The sequence below is a fragment of the Pieris brassicae genome, chromosome Z (genome assembly GCF_905147105.1).
Source record: "Pieris brassicae chromosome Z, ilPieBrab1.1, whole genome shotgun sequence".
Lineage (NCBI taxonomy): Eukaryota > Metazoa > Arthropoda > Insecta > Lepidoptera > Pieridae > Pieris > Pieris brassicae.
The window spans coordinates 11369878-11391546 of record NC_059680.1 but is presented as its reverse complement, the minus strand read 5'-3'; the positions used below and the strand labels follow the sequence as shown (position 1 = coordinate 11391546).

Sequence of the window (21669 nt, the reverse complement as noted above, 5' to 3'; positions counted from 1 at the left end):
GACAATTCATTCGACAAAAACTAACATATGAGGTTTAAGGCCAATTGTAACTTTTCATTCACTACAATTACTACACCAGACAAGTGTTTCCCATTTAATTAAAGATAAGGAAACTTTTTATAGACTATAATTAATTCTGATGTTGCAAAAGTATTCTTTTTATATGACTAAAACTATAACAATAGCCGTCATTCCCAGATCTTTGTATTAATAACACAGACAATAATAGCACGAATAAACTCTTACATATTGATTTGCCTTGTGGCTTGGCGTGCGACCCTCATTCCTTCGGTCATAGGTTCGATCTCCATTTGATGCACTCTATATATGTGCGCATTTAACTCTCGCTATTACGGTAAAGGCAAAACAATTGATCCCGAGGTAAATTCCAATTTTTAATAACCGCTAATTTATGTGATATAGTAATATGTTGATGACATAAAAAATATGTTCGTTTAAAATTGGAATTTAAAAAGATACACCTAGCTATAATACATAACATATTCTCAAGTAAATAAAAATTCCTCCATGTTATAAACAGCTTGAGGATGTTTTAAGAAAAAAAGACAAGGTCATTAGAAAATGTCAAAAACAATACTATAAATCTACTATATGCCAGCTGCCCGCGAACTTCGTTTCGACTTTATATGATTTTTAACTTAACCTATCTTTTTAATAGCTGCATACATATGGAACATTATGCTATACTTCCCGATGGATACTTGCCTTTTCCGAAATAGCTACCTAAGTTCCAATTAAAACTATTTTTATTTTTTTAATTGTCTTAGCAAGTAAAAACCCCTCTCAGAACTCAAGGAATAAATAAAAATAACTCGAAATGGTCCAGTCGTCTTCGAGTCTGCGCTTAACATAATATTTTTAGATAATTTTTAAAGCTTAAAAGCTTACTATAATCTTCAAGCAATATTATTATTCTCCGGAATATTCGATAATTTTCATCTTTATGATAAATGGCGTGTATTTCCATATACGCAGAGTGTGTAATATAATATTTAAAGTTTTTTCTTGCTTCACTGAGTAAAGGCTCTGTACAGTGGTTAGAAGACGTGTGCGCCGCCTGTGTTCGACATTATAGGTTTGTGCGTCGTCGAGTTGACTGCTTTTCGTGCCAAAGGATAACTGATACCTGTAAGTTATTTTTTATTTGATTGCGAATATTTATGCTGTGTTTAAAATATCAATTGTCACTTACGAATATATTTTTATTGTGTAACTACATTTTCTACTTGTTGCCTTTTGTTCATAAAAATAATTTTATATATAAAGGAGCATGTGTATAAGTTACTATTTAGATAAATTAATGATTTATTGGTATTGGTTGAGAATAAACAATGATTATATTGCGAATTTACGTTTAAATTGTTTATCGAACTGTCCAAACTACTTAATTAAAAAGATCGAATATCTCCGGTAGATTAAATAATAATATTACAGAACCGGCTTCAAAAGTCATAATTGTCTAAATTGACTAGAAAGTGATTAAATTTAATGATCCTAATTTATGTTATAACCGTGTGGTATTCCTATGCTTTAAGCATAAAAAAGGCGAAACCAGTTGTTCATAATAACGTTTGTTTAATTGTATGAAAAATATAATTACGATGAATAATTATGTGATTATGGAAATTTGATTATTAAAACCTAAACATAACAATCAAATATACAGTTTTAACAATGTTATTAATCTAAATAGCTATAATTAAAATAATTACACATTAAAAAAAAGAAAATTATATGTAAATGTAAAAAGTTTGAACCGCGTGGCAGATAACGCTAGCAGCATTCCTCACTGTTTTGCGATACTGATTCGTTTAGCGAGGAAAACACCAGCTCTGGGGTCACACACTACCTGGCGCCAACTTAAATCTACAATTTACCGCACGGCTTAAGAGTCTACTCTAAAGGGAACCAAATCAAAGATTGAGGAAATTATTATTTCTTATAAGATTAGCTCAACTCGCTAATGAGTGTTTGATACGTCGGTATTATTCTTGTTATTTTCTGCATACTTTATTAATTGAAAAAATGTGAATATTGTTTTAATTACATGTAATATTTTGTGCATGATACAAGCACATTTTAATTATTAAACTTTATATTTATCATCAAATACGGCGTCATAAAATTTTAACTATACATAAAGGTTTAGGTTTTAACTCATCAATATTATGTGTTTTTATTAGAAGCGTAATTAAAGTCTTAAACTAGCTTAGTAGTTTGAACTTGGGTATTTCTTTATCAGGACTTGGGGCTGTTTCTTTATCTATGTTATATTTAAACCAATTCGGAACTAACACGGCAGAGTCCACACTTGTGCGCTGTCCGGCGGTATTTTTATTATTTACAATTTTGTATCTGTCTAAAGGGGCGAGGTAGAGTACGAGACAATGTGTTTAATGCTTAAATCTTTCATAATTAGAAAAAAGAACAGATATTTGCTATGCAGCTATGCTTATATATACAGATATAGATGTTACTTAAATCTTAACTGAACGTTTGTTATTTATTTCTGACATTGTTTACTTCCACAACCTTCTGTGTAATTTTAACAATATGTTTATATACTTGAAATTAAATGTTAATTTGATGAAAAGATACAAGATTAATATCACATTTAAGTTAGGAGTGCACTGTGCGTGTCTTATTTAGTGTTTATGTTTAAGTTAAACATAGTCTTGCAATCACATTCCGAATTATTAAAAATACGAGAACTTTAGTTGATCGATTAATACTTAATAATGTTTTTTTAATTATCAAAAATATTACCATACTAGATTAGGCTTTAGACAGGCAGTTTTATAACTCCTCGTTGTATTTTAAATATCGAAACTGTCTCAATGTTGTCAATGTCAATATACAGAACAGCTATAGAGAATAGTGTGGTTGCATAATTGTGACTTACGGTGTCTAGTTAGACAAATTACATAATGTTATGTTGAACTGTCGAACTTTAGGTTATTAGCGTTGTCAAGCAAATTAACTTCTATGTGGGACAAGTCTTTTCACCAATATTGCTTTACTTACAAATCAGTATAATAATTTCTTAATGATAAATCAACATACACATTTTTGTTTTATAACGGTATTCAATCAAATATGTTCAAGTCGGTTCTATGAAGTTTAATATTTAATACACAATCTAAAAAACATATTCAGATTTTTTTTCCACAAAGTCTTCCCAATTCTTCCAGTTTTCAAATCAGATTGTAATAAACCCTCGCTCATTCTTTAAACCACTTTCTTATTTGTTTTACACAATGTTTGTATTGAGCTGCATTCGTGATCGAAGGCCTCCTACAAATCCATCTCCACCCTTGCTACTCTTTTTTCGTTCAAGAATATCGTTCTCTGATATTTTTGCAAAGAATTCTCATTACTCATTTTTTATTGAACAAAAATTAAGCTTAGAGGGATTATATGAAATACGCAAAAACCGTATTGATTTATTAACATTAATATTTACTAATCCTTTTTTAAATTATCAAAATTTTATACTGATTAATAAGTAAGCCTTAACTTATCGGGGAAGATATTTTGTTTTAAGGTCAAAAAGTTAACAGTTTTGAATTATAGTTTAAAATAACTTTACTTATTTATCATCGGGATATCGTACAATGTGGTCTTTGATCACAATTTATGCACTGAAAGCAATTACTAAGAGCAATTATTTTATAAAAAGGATTTGATTTTCGATGATATCAAAAATAGCTAATTGCAGTTAAAAGTGCCACATGGGCAAAACTTTTTAAATGTGTTTTAATTTTCTTGTTATTAATTATATTGCAGTTAACATTCTAAAAATAATAAAATTCTATCTATAGTTAAATCTTGTTTTCAATGTTTTGTACATTCTTTTTAATTGTTTCGCGAGTTTTGTTTTTAAGCAGACGAATTTTGTTTTTGCTGATTCATTTAATAAATTCATTCAATCAAACCCCTTCAATTTTAACTTGCTCACGTCATTTAAAACGCTCTTTGCCCATTTGTTTCAAATGCGTTGAAAAATATTTAAAAACTCAATCCCATTTTAAGTGCTAACACGCCACACACTGGTGGTGTTTAAATTAATATCGTATAAAACAACATAAAATGTTTACTAAAACCTGATCTCACATCACCTTGGCTATCGATTTCTTAAAGATCTTGTACTTGGTGATGACACAATGTCACTTCCAGGCCACTGATGTCATGAACTTCAATAAAATTTCGTAACACACTTATATGGGACACAGTAAAAGCTTACCGTCGCTTGCCTTCGTCTGGTTATACTCTTAGGGCGTAACTCTGACGATTTAGGAAATCGCCACAATTATAAAACTAATAAAGCTTGAGTGAGCAAAATGTACAGCCTTGGCTCGTCTACCTACTTTATTAGTTCCGGGATATGTTTTTAGTGTAGGTACTATAACAGAACTGCTATCTGGCGTAAACAACTGAGTCAATAGCGCTTGTTTATTTTATAATCAATCTTAAAGTATTTTCTTATAACGAATTTCATCTAGATGTGTTTAGTGGATGTTTAAGATTGTATGATGTTTGTCTTAGCTTTACCTTCAAAAATAGATTCTTGTAGCAACATCTCTGTATTCTGAATTTAATATTTTACGTTATCAATATATCGATGCCTGGTCATAACTTCTGCTTGGAAACCCAAAGCTCTTTATATAATCATGTAACATTGACATTACAATTGTCTAGATTCACGAAGAGTAACAGTTAATTCAGAGAAAACGTTATTTCATCATATTATATAACTAAATATATTAAAGGTAATTATAGAGTCGCATACAATTTCCAAAACATAACAACCTAACAATTGTGTTCACAAACTGTGACTGGAACATGTGAATCAATTTATAGCTTGCGTAAAACTTTTTGAATTAAGAACTATTTTTGTGAATTCGATCTATGTGGCATTCTATAAAGCCTTCGACTAAGGATCTAGTCTGCTTCTAAGCAACCAATTTCATGGCTCAATTCTTTCGTAAATTGCAAGTGGTATTGATTTTTAAAATGCCCGACAATTTTCAATCATATCTTTCTTATACAATACACTTTATTGTTTGAATCGAATAATTTAAAATAGCTGGACTCTCACCAATCTAGTTTGAATTTAAGAATGTCCTCTAAATGAATCCAATACGTTGTGGCTGTACATAGTATGTTTTTTATTAATTAATTCATTTATAAAAGGTTACTGCACTCGGCGTACTGATACATTGGTACCAGTAAAATAAAATACAATAAATAATGTGTAGGCGAACATAACATTCACGAAGAGATGAAAACAACTCAACATATAAACAATAAAACTGAATTAGGTCAAAATACTGATAGTATAGTACCGATCTTCTGAGGGCACAAATTATAACCTGTATTTAAAATTTTGTGAAAAGGTTGGGGAAATCAACATTTCTTGTGCATTATTTAGGTCATTCATTCATAACTCACTCATAATGTTGTGTTTGATTTTTGTTTTCTGAATTGTTTTTAAATAACTTAACATCGTTTTTAGTATTTTACTGATGTGTATTCTATTCTATTGCCTAATCAAGGACGACTGAAAATCAGCCTTATGGCTGAACTCCTAACACCTATTTCCTTAGTAAATATGTATTGATCTGTGTCTTAGTTGGTGCTATAATTACCGTGCCGTCCCATTTATAAACTTTAACCTCAGTGTTCGGATCTTTTGATTGAATATCGATTGCAGAGAATGCAATATTTAATTATTAACATTTAAGACGATTCGATAGCCTATTTTGTAACCAAACGAGTTCTTTCTCTAGTCTTGGGCCGGCCAATATCCAAATTTCGTTCACGGCAACGGCGTGTTCCACTTTTACACGTTGTAATTTGGCAAGATTACAAATGAGGGCAATTTATGATCACGTAATCAAATAGTTTTGAATGGAACAAAGGCTAATTCATCCTACACGCTTCACTAAATGATAGGAAAAAAGATTAGTTTATATTAAGATATTAGGTTTTATACTAACAGTATTTGAGCGTTATTTATGATATAATCGAAGTTAAAGTTGTTGTTTATTGCATTTGCAGTAAATGCTTAATTATACGATCTTTATATGTATAAATACAAATAATTTCCTGGAGGAGATTTTTTATGTATGGAGGCAGGAGGCTCACCTGGTGTTACGTAATACCGCCACCCATGGACACTTACATTGCTAGAAGGCTCGCAAGTGTGGCTTTTTAGAATTGCTACGCCATTTTCTTGAAGGACCCTAAGTTGAATTAGTTAATAAATAGGCTAAACTCTATATAAAACAGATTTAGAACTAAGCTGAAACAAAACATACGTGACCCTATCACACAGGTCTTATTAAATTAATAGTGGCCTAAGCATGCTGGTCCAGGGACTGATACTTTTTTAAGTGCGCAATAAGCACTTGCTACCTCCTACCTCTACGTGCGGCAAACATCGTAAGTAGACCAACGTGGGTCAGACAGAGAAGGCTGATCACCTACTTGTTTATAAATATTAAATAATATTCTAAATCCAAGACATATAGGGTTATAACGCTGCTGGATAATTTATTATAATTAACTTTAACGTTATTCAGAAATAATAATGTTGTTTAAAATAAGTCTCTTTTAGGAGGTGATATGAAACCTTTTGAGAGAGTTAAAAAAGATTTTGTGATATTTCCTTCGTTATAATATATAAATGCATCTACAGACATCACGATTGTACAAAAACAGGCTGCTTTCACACTTTAACCCTAACCAAAGTGCTAGGAGCTACAGTTTGACCTAGGTGATACACCACAGGGTATAACTAATACATAGGCTCAATTATATTTAAGAAAGGGGACGTGAGTGACTCTTTCGGGTCTCAAGACGATCCAGGTAACCCTAATGAAAGCTATATTAAAATAATTTTAATGGATATTTTATTATTTTTTGGATGTGTGTGCCAAAAATCATTTATTAACACATGGGGCATCGCTTTTCTCTTTGTTCAAATATCCGAGAACGTATTGTTTTTAGTTTAAAAATACATTTTTTTTTGTTATTATGATTAATTGTTTCATGTGGACCATGAAATATGGCGTTAGGATCAACAAAGTAAGAAGGTATGGCGGTGAGTATCTCGCGATTGATTTGGGTACTGTACATTTAAAATGCTCGATTTTATTCACGTTAATAATAATATGAATAATTTGCATCATAATTTTGGCGGTGAAACGTCGGACAGCCTCCCACTAGGACAGTTGATATGGAGGGACACAGTGTTTGATGCAGAGCTTTGATGTTGGCCTAGTGGCTTCAGCGTGCGACGCTTATACCTGAGGTCGTAGGTTCGATCCCCGGTTGTGCAACAATGGATGAAGGAAAACATCGTGAGGAAACCGACTTGCCTTAGACCGAAAAAGTCGACGGCGTGCGTCAGGCCCAGAAGGCTGATCACCTACTTGCCTTACAAATGATCATGAAACAGATACAGAAATCTGAGGCCCAGATCTAAAAAGTTTGTAGCGCCATTGATTTATTTTATAACATGAACAACATCGACACGAACAAATGAATTTTTAAACTACATAAAGCTTCAAACGGAAAAAGTTTTTATCAAACCGCATTTAATTAGTAGTGGCTACAATTTTTATAAAGAATCACAAATGAATTTGCTTTCATTAACATTCATACAAAAGTTTAAGTCCTCTTCACGTTTGTGACTGTATTTTAGATTTTTAATTTATTTTTTCACTGTTTATGTATTTTGAAAAATGCTCCTTTATATTTACTGAGTATCCCAAAAGATGTATCATAAATGTGCTGTTTATTTTTTAGTTAATAATAATCCAGCGCCACAACTTTTTATAAACTCGCAGGTAATAATGTGTAATATCTGACACATTCTTATGACGCCAAGTTCACATTTCAAGGATCATCATAATCGCTTAAATGTCATTGCTTGTGGCGGCGTCCATGCGTCGGGTTGTCTCTCTCCCTAAAATGTGGCCGATGGCTGGCCATGCGTCATACTCGTGAACGGGTGCTACTTGTGGTGACTGGTCGTAGTTGAATTTATGTATGCGGTGATATTAGTTGTTTCAGATACTTAAGATGTCACCTGAAACATGGTGTAATGGTTGCAGCTCCTTACTAACATTTTGTAAAACAAAAACTTGGCAATTAAAAAGAGTGGCGGAGAGTTTATTGCCAGTTCTTCTCTTCCGTTCTACGCTCTTAATTTAAGAACTGGCGGTAAATGTAAAATTATAAGCATTTTATATACATTTCTGTTTTTGACGTTCATAAGTGTACATTGTGTTATCTACATGAATAACTGATTTTGAATTGGACATGTTATCGATTTTTGAATTTGAGATATGACAAGTTTCCTCAAAAAAAAAAACCTCCAAAAATTCCATCGGTGCACAGCCGATATACGAACTCATCTCACTTTAGGGATGAGGGTTTATGCACATGATTTTTTTGTAGTTAGTCTCTGGATTCGTTTGAAAAAAAACAGTGTTTACGCAATCGAGGAAAATAACTTAATTCCAAAACGGATAACAACTCGAACTCGTGATTATCTTGTATATAAATGACGCACATACCCATTTAACGCTATTTAAAATCGTTGTTATAAACGTAAGCCAATGTATGGAAAAATATGGATTTAATAATTATATCATTTTTGTGCAGTAGGTACCAGACGGATCCCATTACGTTCTAGTTCTATAAAGCTATATATTCTAACGTATCTTTAAAAAAAAACATCGATGTTTCGTTGTTTTTATTTTGATTTGAGAACTAAAATTTAGCTTTACTTTTATTAACTCAAAATTTCATCCGCATCACCTTAATGATGAAAGAAGTCTTCCAAGATCCCCGTCCTAATTGACTGTGGAATCGACTTCCGCGGATTTTTTACTGGAAGATATGAATTCAACTGTTTAAAAAAAGAGCCTATTCCTTCTTCAAACGGAAGTAAATAGTGTCTATGAGTTGCGATATTTGCCCCTTTTTTGGCGTCACATAGCCTCTTTTGTCCCCTCATCAATAACAACAAAAAAATAATGTGTGTGTGTATCTAGTTACATACATGAATACATTATTAGCTGACAAAAGTATACAAAAGCAATTAAAAACAATGTCAACCCATTATGAATGTAATTATAAATAAGAATGGAGGATTTAAAAAACGACGTTGTTTGCGACACTACGCTTTCATTAACCTTAGCAAAGGTATAGTCGAAAGCTCCTCACGTGTAATTAATTACAACTATTCACTGAGTCACTGATCGCTTTAGACATTTGCAATCTTTTATGCTTGATTAAATCTTGCGTGTGTTAATAACGTCGACATTAGGTATGTATTAACAATTCTTGAACCAGCTGCCTCATATCGCCTCTTGTAAAATACTATAGGGTGGATAATGATCGAAACTTAAGCAGATAGAATTTTTTTCGCTGCTGTAAACAAGCATTTTATATTCTACTCGCGTACATTGTATTACACTAAGATAAAATATATTTAGATAAGATTTATAGCAAGAGGTTTTCTGTTACCTGTATAAAATTATTTCAATAGTTTAAATAATAATACTATTGCTGTAAATAAAAAATATAGAACTTAACCTGTATAGGTCAAAAATGATTCCTGTGTGTGTTTAATGATTATCTCCATAAAATAAATATACCATTTGTATAGTTGTATCTATTATTCTAAATAAAAGAAAATAAAAAATATCTGTTTCTAACTAACAAAATTTACAGAAATAGATGAAAAAGTACGTAGAAAGTTAGAGTTTAATTATACTACTTTAGTATTTATGAACAAGAAGCTTAGACATTCAACCAAATTACTCAATAAATAATAAAAAAGTATTTCGTATATTACTCGAACAAGATCTGATCACGCAAACTACATTATTCATAGCAATTTCTTCATTTATTATGTACAAATTCATTTATTTAATTGAAAACTCAATAAAACGATCGACATTAATACCGACCCAGTTTTCTATTGAGAACCATGACGCTCTTCAAATTATTCATCGTATCAATTGTTATTACAATAGCTAAATCCCAAAACTTCACCTGCGAGAATCTGCTCGACATATCGGATAATAAAAAATCGGTCTCATTGCCTAAATTAAAAACAATGCAACGTAAAGATATAATTACTTGTTTAGTTCGCCTTGGCAAGGAGCCGTTGCGTTCTCTTGAGGCCGATTATATTTGGCACTCAATTAAAATCTTTTACGGCGACGTCGCGAATATTCCAGAAAGTATTCTGGCAACGTTGCAGTGGGTTACACCAGCTATACCAGCTGAAGAGTACTATAATATAACGCTGGGTAGTATTGATGTGATAGAAAATTTTGGTAAGGACTATGGGCTGAACGAAAATCAACTTACAGCTGTCGCTGAACGAGTTAGACATGACTTTAAAGAACCGGAAGATTACACCTTCTATGACTTGATTGCTCTAAAGCAAATCCTATGTGCTTTTAATGGAAGCGAAATAGCAAGAATTCACGCTAAAGCATACAAGGCAGCGTTTGTCGAAATAGGTGAATTGAAGAGATGCAGTACCGATGTGTTGCAGGCATTTTTTAAATTGGCAACAGACAGTTCGGCCTTTGGACCACCAGATTACTGGGATAATGCAGTTTTGAGTTCTATTGGCGCCTTGGGAGAGTTTTTGCCTAAAAACATACAAGATAAGATCAGCAAAGCTAAGAGAGAGATGAAACAATCTTTGAGGACCTAAATTCTTTGTTGAAATAACGTAATTTTCAACTGTGAATGGTCGTAGTAGTATACTATAACTTATAAAGATGATATAATTTTATTTTTATAAAATATCATCAATATTACAAGCTTAGCTCTGAGTTTGGAGTTATCTGTATCTTTTTAACTCAACAAGTCCATATTAACTGTTGTATAATTAAACAATAATTTACATAAATAGTATTTAATTTAAGAGAATCCAATAGAATTTCTTAGTATAATAAACTCATACAATGCCATTTCCGTATTTTAATGAACAATATAAAAACTACAATATTAATATTTACAACCTACTTCATGTATGTAAATTGCACTTGACTCAAGAAACTTGCTGGAAAACCAGATTTCAAATACAAATTCTCTAAAATCACGAGAAAAACAAACAATCATGAGTTCCTACTAGTATTTGTCTCCATTACATTCCTCCATTGAGTTTGTTACGGTTCAGTTAGATTAGAAACTAGTATGAAGAGCGAATCTAGGATTTTAATTAAATCAAATGGCATAAGATCCATTGTGATTTCTACTTGTTATCTGAAGTGCAGTCAGCGTTCGCAAATCAATTCGATTTGTCATTATATAAATTCATAGCTTATAAGTTTCATAGCACAAGTTTGTCTAATCTGAGTAGGCAAAGTCTCAGTGCCTTCAACTTGCGAATCTCACCCTTGAGGTCGTATTCTACTAATGGACCTTCTATTTGCGCATTTAACACTCGCGTGAACGGTGAAGGAAAACATCGCTAGAAAACCAGCTTGCCTTAGACCCAAATTTTGACGGTGTATGTCAGGCACAGGAGGCTGATCACCTACTTGCCTATTAGATTGAGAAATGATCGTGAAACAGATAGAGAAATCTGAGGCCCAGATCTAAAAAGATTGCTACAATCTCTCTACCACTTATTTGTTTTATTTATTTATACAGGATCTGAAGTCAGCAAGATGACGACAGCAAGCGTCTTGCTCACTGTATCGACGAATTGGGGCTCCAATGATTATTGTGAAAAAGACGGGATTGTACGAAAAGTGAGGAATACGGCCGAAGTAGCTGCGGGTGAGCTAAGAGAGTCTCCCGCTACGAAGGAACAGGCTCTCCTTAATATGAGGGAATGGATTCAGAAGAACCCAGACATAAGAAACGTAAGACAAGGTATGTAATAGACTTTCTGAAAACTTATATAATTCGGAATAATTGTTTTTTCCTGAAATTTAATTAATTTAAAGTTCATGTTTTTATCGAAATAATAATAAATGATGTGTCAAAATCCAGCAGTACTTGACTCAGACTCTAGTCTACCAGGTCTAAAATTTCATCTTCTTTGAACATTTAATTTTTTTCAGATGATACGTTTTTATTGCGATTTCTCCGACACAAGAAGTTCAGCGTGCCAATGGCTCAGCAGACACTACTTAAGTACTTAAACCTGCGAAAATTCTATAGCAACTGTATGGTAAAACTGGACTGTCAAGATCCGAACCTGAAGGAAATTATTAGCAGCGGGTAGGTGGCGTTAAATAAACTACTCCTACGTCTCTTTTATTTTTTAATATTGACAAATTAATTAGGCGACAGCAATTAGAGATTAAGTTTACCTTCGTGCTTTTTAACAGTGATAATCTCTCTATTAACACGATTAGATTTTGTTTCTTCCGTATATAGCAAATATACTACCGTATATACTATGAGCCTTTTTAAAACATTACTTGACGCAATAGATGCTAATAATATTCCAATACTTTTTTCACGAAATATTCTCCAAAATAGATTTGATAGCCGAAAAATAATTTAAGTGTTCTCTGAATACAAATAAATAAATTAATGTTGATTATAATTGAGATAGTTGATGTCCTTAAACGAGAACTAATAAGCTTCCGTCGTAATGGCCTTTATATGATGCGTTCTAAGATATGTAAATTGAACTTCCTTTCGCTTAGAGGCCGAATAAATTTTCAATCAATTATACATGCGATCATAGGAAATTGAGATTTTAAATGCGGATAATAACAAATAAACTAAATAATGGGCATACGTCTTACACTCTTATCTCGGGCACCGTGACTTTGTATACGGTCCAGTTATTGAATCCTGGTGAATATATAGTTCATTGGGATAGACCAAAATGTGACAGCCCTATTAGTGAATTACGTGAAGTGAAATCAATGATAATAGACACCTGACGATAAACATAAATTTAAAAAAACCCTTATTATTTTTAAGATTCTTAATAGTACATAATACTCAGCCTAATCATAGAAAGTTCAGTGTTATTGACCTCGATCTTGCGAAAAATTTAAGTCCACTAACATAGTTACAAAATATGGCGTACGTATTATGAAATGAGGTTATATATTCTTTATGGTACATATCAGACTGGTTTTTCGAAAGCCCCCACGTGGGCCTTGAACTTTGCGGTTATATAATTTACTTTTCTCACAGGCTGTTTAAGAAATTAAATTATGAAAGTATTTGTTTATCGTGTTTATGAAACGGAGTGTCACCCCCTTCACAAATTGTTTATAGTTTTTTTCGACACTGTCTTACGTTAAATATTAGTTTTAGACTTATCACTTATTAGGCTAGATTGGAATTTCTCAGTCAAGAGACAATTTATTTTAAACATATTGCTGATATTGTATTTGAATTTTATCGTTTTGCTAATGACTAATTGTACAACAATCTCCCAATGAATTAAAGTATTATCACTGAATAAATTTCAAAGCCCTCGTTTAACGTAAATTAATAAGTAAAGCTTTTTTATAAATTTGACGAATACTTAAATGTCCTAATCCTTGGGATTGATTTGCTCCAGTTCAAACAATTTGTATGACTCAAAACGAAAACTTGGCGATTAAAAAGAATGGCGGAGAGTATCTTGCCAGTTATTCTTGCCCGCTCTACGCCCTTGTGAACTGGTAGTAACTAAATGTAAATTTAGAAATTTAACATATTTTCTGTTGGCGTTCATAAGTGTAGTTGGTTACCTATTTGAATAAAGTAGTTTGAGTTTATATAAAAAGTTGGTATGAAATTACTATTGGCCGCGATCCTGGTGTAATTGGATCTTAAGTGGAGACCAAGGAGGTCGTTACGCGGCGTGTTTTGGGGTAAAATTCTTTAAAAAAAATGGAAGTTAAGTAGCTATTGCTCTCGTATTCTAGAAACATGTTAAATTCACAATTAAAGTAACAGACACAAACTTAAACACTAAAACAGTTCTTTAACATTCTAATGATTCCTTAAATCATTAAGATTCGGGCATTAAGCTTCGTAGCAGAGTTCCTAGATATTTGTTTATTACGCTAGGGTGAAAAATATCTGTAGACACACTTTTAGTCAATCACCTGTTAACACAAAAAATGTTTCTTCATTCTAGGTACATTGCAGTTTCACCAGTTCGTGACAGCTTCGGTCGGAGGGTCATAGTCTATAACATGAGTAAGTAATCAAATTACAGAATCAATGTTGTTCACACCTATATCAAAATTAGTTTGTCATTGAAGCATTATTTACATTCACGTTATTAAATAATTGTTCATTTCGTTCCATCGAACTACTAACATCGACGTCGACGAAATTGTTTTGGGTTGAAAATCACAAAATAATATTATAACATTTGAGTAACTTGCAAAATATGTAGTCAAAATATGCTCTAATTTATTTTTAAAGCACGAACAATCCTTTTTGTTATTAAGGAAGTCTCAATCTAAAGGTGACCTTAACTTACGTTTCACTAATCGCGTGAATATGTAAAAAATAAGAGATTTGATTATAAATATTAATTTTAATTTGAGTTATTAACTGAACGTTAACCTTGTGTTGTTATAATCGTTGCTTGCGATGCGATGGCAATGACTTGGGCTAGTGCGATTACAATGCAGATATTTTTATATACATAGATATATGGCTTTGCGAATTTCATATAACATATTATTTAATTCTATTGTAATCTCTATATATATATAATTCTCGTATTTTTGTTCCCATACTCCTCTGAAACAGCTCGACCAATGCTTATGAATTTTTACGCAAATTAAGTGATTGGCGTTCACCTCTCGTTTTTATTTCTCATAATACAGAATACATAAATACATACAACCCTTAATTGTCACCCCTCTAAGATCAACCCCTATTTTTATTATCGTAGATAGGTTATTTTATTGAACTAAAAAATGTTTCCTGGAAATAATATACATCGAAAAACGACGTTTGCCGGGTCAGCTAGTAATCTATAAATGCTTGGGGCATCCTTCGGATTAAATCGGAAAATAAAATTAGCGCCTGTAAGGGTAATCCCAATCCAGATATACTTTGACTGTCATAGGTCAAACAGGTAGTTTGACATAATTTTTAATCTGAGGGTTAGTCTCGACTCTTCTTCGTCTTCGGATGTCACATTATTGCTTAATTGGATGATAAGAACCTTTGAATTGCCGGGTATCGCGCTGGTAAAGTTATGAGTTTTACGGTCCTCGGCGTATCATCACGTGACCTGAGTCAGTCAGTGTTGGTGTTGGCTGCTTTATTACCAATAACTCGTGTTTTAATTGGTCTTCATTAAAATTCCAAAACCACTCAATTTACACTTTGTCGTAGGTAAATTCAATATAAGCAAGTTCACATGCTGGGATATGGTTCGCGCGCATGCTGTAATCTACGAGACACTGATGGAAGACCAGACGGACCAGGTCCATGGCTTCGTGCATGTTGGCGATGGTATGGGATCCAGTAAGACCCACGTCACAGCTTGGAACCCTATAGACTTCGCTCGGCTCATTAAGTGGGGAGAGGTGAGACCTTTAAGAATACGTAGCAATCTAATTCGTGTGAACAAATTATCCCTGTTGGGCCGGAGGCGTTCAAGTGCATAGGTGCTAATTAAAGAGTCAAGTTGGCGACTGGTAGATAGTACTGGTGACGCCAGAGCTGGTGCTTTCACATGCTGCCAGAGTTAAAGGTACACTGCCACAGGGTTCTTTTAAATTGTTTTCAACTCTCTATTTAATATTTTTTAATAATAATAATATTGGATGGAATATTATGTCCAAAAATATATTAAAAATAGCGTGAAGATTATTTAAAAGGGTTTTGGCAAATATGTATTCATTTCTTAGAATATCCAGCATTTATCACAAAAAAAGGTTATGTCGAGCGTCGTAATACACAAAAACAAGTTATCCTACAAAGCAAATTTTAGAGATAACTCTGAGCAAAAAATCCGTTACCGGGTTACATTAAAATCTAAATCTGTGCACTAAATGACAGAATGTTTCTTTGTTCGATGTTTAATTTAATCGTAAGCATAGACTTCAGAATAAAACAACAAAAGCTCTGAAGGTAAAATAAGTAAAGTCGTTTAGCACCTACGTGTTGCGTGTGTCATTTATCTCTGCATATCCCTTCATCAACCTGAAACAAAACCATCAAGTCACACACAGTTTGTCCTAGTCCCAATATTGGTAAATTTAGATTGTCCAAGTCAATGAAAAAGGCGGATTCACCTCACCAATTTCCTCGAATATTTAAGGGTGAGATTTAAAGTCGAAACTTTCGAGAACTGTTTCCGTCTAAATCCAACATTTTTGACATACGGAAGTGAGTTATACGACCAATCTTATAATTAGCGGAACTCAATATTGCGTAAAATCCTTTGGTCAACAAGAATCCCTTCTTGTTGGCCAAACAGGTTATGTGGAGTTGCTAGCTCAGCCCAACATTATAGGCGAATACAGGTCCAATCGACTACAATGGTTATTACGACTAAACCACGAGCGAATGAGCGATAATCTGCGCGACCTAGTGGTCAGAGACCAATAGGTCAACGTAGGTACCGATGGATCGATAGAGTGGAGGTGGACCTGTAGCACCTAAAAACCAGATATTAGCGGGAGGTGGTAGTAGCGCTGGAAGTTTCTCGTTCTGGAGGATAAGACACTTATTGGGTAGCAGAGCCAATGGAGTAAGTTAGTATGTTCTACTCACTTATCCTACCCGTTATAAAGCAATCACTAAGCTGAGTACGTGTACAGTAATCTTAGATACAAAATGCTACACTTTTGTAAGCCCTTCACACACCAGCCAAGAGAAAACGATGGAAAATCTAAGCACTAATTATATGAATCAAACAATTACTCGAATCAATTGCTCACGCGTCGTAATTACAATCAACATCTCCGCTAATTCCTTTAATGACTAGTTTAATATCCGTCAAAACAATTGTAGTGGAAAATAATTGAACCAGTTTCACTGTAAGGCGTCACTGTGATACGATTTGTATCGAGTTTTCACCTTTTAATCTTAACACCTGGCGTTCCAAGGTGCCTTTTGAATTTCGACCGCTCTTTGTGAAAAGCTACCAGTAGAGTTTTTAATCCCAAGGGCCAAAAAAATACGTTCCATTACCTCAAAGGTCGGCAGCACACCAGCAAGTCCAAACAAGTGCAAGTGTTCAGGCGGTTGGTAATTTATTCAAAGGTCACTTTGACCGCTCATTTGCCTCCTATCCCATAAAACTAAATCGAAATCGAATGTAGGGTTAGACCAAGGTCTAAATAACTCTAACTGTTAAAAGCCGATAACTATTTGTCAGTTGAGAGAACTAATTTGCTCTTGAGATACAGCATAATAGACTCCTCGAATGTCAAATTCCACATTTGGTATTATCCGCATTTATTTATTGTAAAATTTTGTTCACCATAATGTATTTTAGGATAGATAGATTCTAACTTATACCATACAAAATGTATTATATATTATGTGGTGTTAATAAATAATTAAATAAAGATCGATAAGATAATGTCTGAAAATTAGATTCTTAGCGACGTTCGTGATAACATCATACACGCAACCAATATAGGTATATTTTTCGTAATTTATTTAAAAATATGTATTATAACGAAATAATCTCATTCGGGTAAAGTCCAAATTAAAAACGTCTTAGTCATTTTTATTGCGTAACCTATTGATCAAGAACTTGTAAGCTGTAGGCATCTACATGTTTTTTTATGGATTTTTTACACAAACTGTGGGTGACGTACCCTAAGTAGTATAATAATATAGCGTAAAGTGTCTTACTAGTAATGTAACATTTACTAAACAGTCGTTTAACTTTTTTATGAATAGTGAATGGAGTTTTTATAATTTCATACACTTTTAACGTATAAATATTAAGACTAAATACGGTAGAAATAACGTCGCATATCTTTAGAAAACAAGATTTACAAGAACGTGTACAGTAGGTAGATTGAAGTACAAGAAGAGGAAAACGTGAACAATATTTTTTTCTTGGAAGCTTTGAACAATTATAGATATAACTCAGTCTGGCATTCAAGATAAAAAACAACTAGCCACACTCAAGAAATTCGTTTCGCCTTAACATGATTTTTTAGTTTTTTTTCTCTTCAAAACTCGATTGGTCCAGACGGTATTTTTCGGTGCATTTTTATTTATAATTAGCCGACCCAAAATGCATAAAAAGCTCCATAAATCCATTACAATATTTATTATTTGTATTCATTGACCTTGTATGAATAAACGTCGACCCACCATCATCCAGATCGGCTTACAGATGATAAGCTAAATACAAAATCCTCCTCCTCCTCCTTCTAGTTTATTGAAAAAGTCAGATAAATATTATAAAAACAGTTATAATAATCTTATTAATTTTCTTCCAGCAATCCTTCCCAATGCGCCACAAAGGTTTCCAGCTGTTCAATGTCCCATCGGCTCTTAAATACATTATTGATTTTGCTGCGAGCAAAGTGTCTCCTAAAATAGGCGAGCGTTTACGTGTAAGTAATATATATCAGTTATATGAAGAATTACTGTTTTTATAGTGTTCATAGACAAGTATGTCTGAAAGTCTCTCAACCTCTTAGGAAACACGTTTTTGCATTGATGTTTTCATAGACAAGTCTTCAGTTCTTTATGCCTGAAAGTCAAAAGACATGCCGATTTCATCACAATTATTTCCGTCTCTAACTGCGCATATAGAACGAAAAATCTCTTGGTGCAAGCCGAGGATTGAACCACGTGAAGTGGAAGTTTTTTATTTACTGAGGGGTAGGAAATTTATATAAAGCAAACTAGAATTTGGGCGATATTTCGTTATGATTAACATGACTTTTTGACCTTTTCGGGGTTCAAAATCCATTATTATTATTCTTTCAGCTCCATTCAACAAGCAAAACTCTATATAAAGAAGTGGATATATCTTGTCTTCCAACAAACTTCGGCGGAAAGATTCCTCTACAAGAAATGATTGACTTCACTTATAAACTCCTTGAAGAGAAGCGGCAAGTTCTTCTAGACCTCGACGACATGGAGATCTTAAGTACAAGAGGAATTGTATCTTCAAGAAATACCAGCTCATCCCCTGAAGGATCTGTAGAAGGCAGTTTTAGGAAGTTAGAGATTGATTAATGGCATTTATATATTAATTTTGGTTAAGATTTGAAATGTAATTAGTTTGTACTGCTTGTAACTTAGTAGTAAGTAGCCTCCATAAAAATAAGTAGTTTTAATCGTTGATTTAATATTTTGTTGCGTCTCCTCTCGTCTCGTTGCGTCTCGAGAACTCCTTATTACTGTTTGTGGATACGAAGGAAAATTTAATTTTTAATATCAGTTCTAGTTCAGTTTAGGTACACTAGCAAGCGTTTCTGGTTCACTTAAAAAATAGTTTAATAACTAACCTATTTAAAAACCCCAAAGGAGGTTTACAATTTATTATACATCCCCTGTTGTCGTTATCTTAGCACAAGAACTTAAAAATAAAATCAAAATTTGTTATTGAAGTTCTATAATAAGGCTCTACGTTGTGACGTCCAACCATACCGACAAAAAATCACCGAAAACATTTTTTTCTTTAATATAGTTACTACTAGTTACCTATTACTATAAAATTTTATAAAAAAGACGTCTAAATTAGATTTAATTGTTTTTCTATTCAAAAGAAAGGGTGACCATGGTAACAAATGTTGTTTCTTAGTTCTATTTGTGTACATCAACAATTTTAAGTCGTTCTCGAAACGAGAGGGATTTAACAATAAATCATTGTGAGTTTTATGTTCAAATAAAAAAGTTGTGATTGTATTTTTACTTTTGGTACATAGTAGGAGTCATATATGTAAATTAATGTAACTGTATATTAAATCAAGAATATATTTCGCTGCTTTAATACTTTATCTGGTAATTGTGTCGCAATTATTGTTAATTTAAATAAACTTGCATAGGGACTCTACCCTTATGAGCTTTATACTCGGACTAATTAAGAATATCAATCAAAATAGTATAAGTTCAAATGAGTTTATTAATATTACTTACGTAGTTGTTTAGTGTAATTGGGTGTTATAAAGCTTCGAGAAAGCTACAGGTGGCGTCATTGCGACGAAAGCTGGCCGCCATTGTTTTTTTGTATAAAAATAAAAGAAAAATATGTAATCTATATATTTTGTATGTTTATAAAAGTGTCGTGATTACCGGGAATCAGATTCAGAAGAAGGAAGAGGTCTCGAATTTCGTTCTTCGGTTGAGACTTTAAGTGTAAATTTAAGGAAATGTAAGCTCCCTTGCCTTGTATAAAGTAATGTATAAATAAAACTTATAGATTCTCGTATGTGGAAATTTATTAAATTTTCCCGAAATTGGTTGCTTTAGAAATGGCTGCGCGCCCTGCGGCTACATTTGTTCGGGAGAACGTGTAGTTCCTGAAATCAATAACGCGTTTAACCAGAGGGAGCTGACAAAGAGGAATAATATTTTCACAGCCCGACAACATTTATGTTAGTTTTAAGTATGAGGTAATTCCAATTTGGGACATCGGATATTAAAACACTTTCGTCATTACCTTTTAATTTGCCAATACTTGCCAATCAATCATTCGGTATTTAATGACTAGCGGAGATATTTATTCGTTTATATTCGTTATTACACATTAAATCTTCTGTAATTACCGGTTATATTTGGCAAGACATTTAGTCACAGTTTCAACTGCAGTGAAATTTAAAATACACCATTAAACGTTATTATGTATCATGATGTTAGTCATGCCATTATGATGTAAGTTTCGACCATTAATTAATAACGATGTGAAGAAAGAACTGTTCCTCCAAAGTAAAGGGACGACCAGTCTAACAGTCTGCCGGCCCGAAGGCTCCTTGAGCTTGAGCCAAGGCAGCGACTTTCAGATTTACTGATACAGATAGGAAACCCTCAATCTGTAGGCACCTAGGTGCGCCTACAACAAATACAAAACCACGACAAAGGCTTGCAGTGAACCTGTGACTTTCTTTGACGTCAACAAATCAATACAGTGAAATTAAAGTATGAACTCGTGTAAAAGAAAAATAGGCAAAGCACACGCCGTCTGGTGATTTGAGATGTGTCAGTTACTCCACGATATTTTCATTCGCTGTAGGAACATATGAGCTTAGCATAGAAAAATTCTAGCCCAGAAAGAATTCGAACCTGTAAGCTAATACTAAAGATGGATCCACAGTCTCCAAAAGACTGCAGACTTGCTTTTTATATTGTTTATGATTCAGCTAAGCAGGAAGAATAGAATATAGATATTAATATACATACAGTCATAGTATTGTCTTATGTTAACATAGCTTTTACACATTTAAAGAAAACACTTTTTTACCGGGTTGAAGTTATGTATTATTATAAACTTATCATTATTTTATTTTTTAAATTATTATTATTATTTTTAATTTCTCCCACGTTTCGCGTCCTTTACAGCGTGCGTGGTCACGGTGACATGTCGGGAGATAAATACAGTAAAGTACTTTAAATATATAGTATTTTTTCTATTATATATGTACATACATAGGGAATGTAACTAACAGAACAAAATAAATTTATTTACAAAGAACATTTTAA

At 33.0% G+C, this 21669-nt stretch overlaps 2 protein-coding genes across 3 annotated transcripts; both read left to right on the top strand.

The window, feature by feature from the left end:
• Positions 1 to 1044: 1044 nt before the first annotated feature.
• LOC123718812 (clavesin-1) lies at positions 1045 to 20401 on the top strand. Of its 2 annotated transcripts, XM_045675715.1 has the most exons (8): positions 1077 to 1149; positions 7101 to 7126; positions 11713 to 11937; positions 12129 to 12288; positions 14162 to 14223; positions 15382 to 15575; positions 18459 to 18575; positions 18955 to 20401. In XM_045675715.1, the coding sequence occupies exons 3-8, from the start codon at positions 11730 to 11732 to the stop codon at positions 19204 to 19206; spliced, it is 993 nt and encodes a 330-aa protein (XP_045531671.1). In that variant the 5' UTR covers positions 1077 to 1149; positions 7101 to 7126; positions 11713 to 11729; the 3' UTR covers positions 19207 to 20401. The 2 variants fall into 2 exon arrangements, with proteins under 2 accessions (XP_045531672.1, XP_045531671.1); XM_045675716.1 differs by lacking the exon at positions 7101 to 7126 and having other exon boundaries at positions 1045 to 1149.
• LOC123718853 lies at positions 10028 to 10768 on the top strand. The gene has a single exon (XM_045675786.1). It carries the CDS (start codon positions 10028 to 10030, stop codon positions 10766 to 10768), a length of 741 nt encoding a protein of 246 aa, XP_045531742.1.
• Positions 20402 to 21669: the final 1268 nt, after the last annotated feature.

Bases quoted from the DNA above. Each gene is read 5' to 3' on its own strand.
- LOC123718812 (XM_045675716.1), top strand. From the start codon at position 11,730: ATGACGACAGCAAGCGTCTTGCTCACTGTATCGACGAATTGGGGCTCC. The intron at 12,289-14,161 runs GTAGGTGGCGTT...TCTTCATTCTAG, and splicing joins AAGGAAATTATTAGCAGCGG to GTACATTGCAGTTTCACCAG. The intron at 14,224-15,381 runs GTAAGTAATCAA...ACTTTGTCGTAG, and splicing joins GGTCATAGTCTATAACATGA to GTAAATTCAATATAAGCAAG.
- LOC123718853 (XM_045675786.1), top strand. From the start codon at position 10,028: ATGACGCTCTTCAAATTATTCATCGTATCAATTGTTATTACAATAGCT.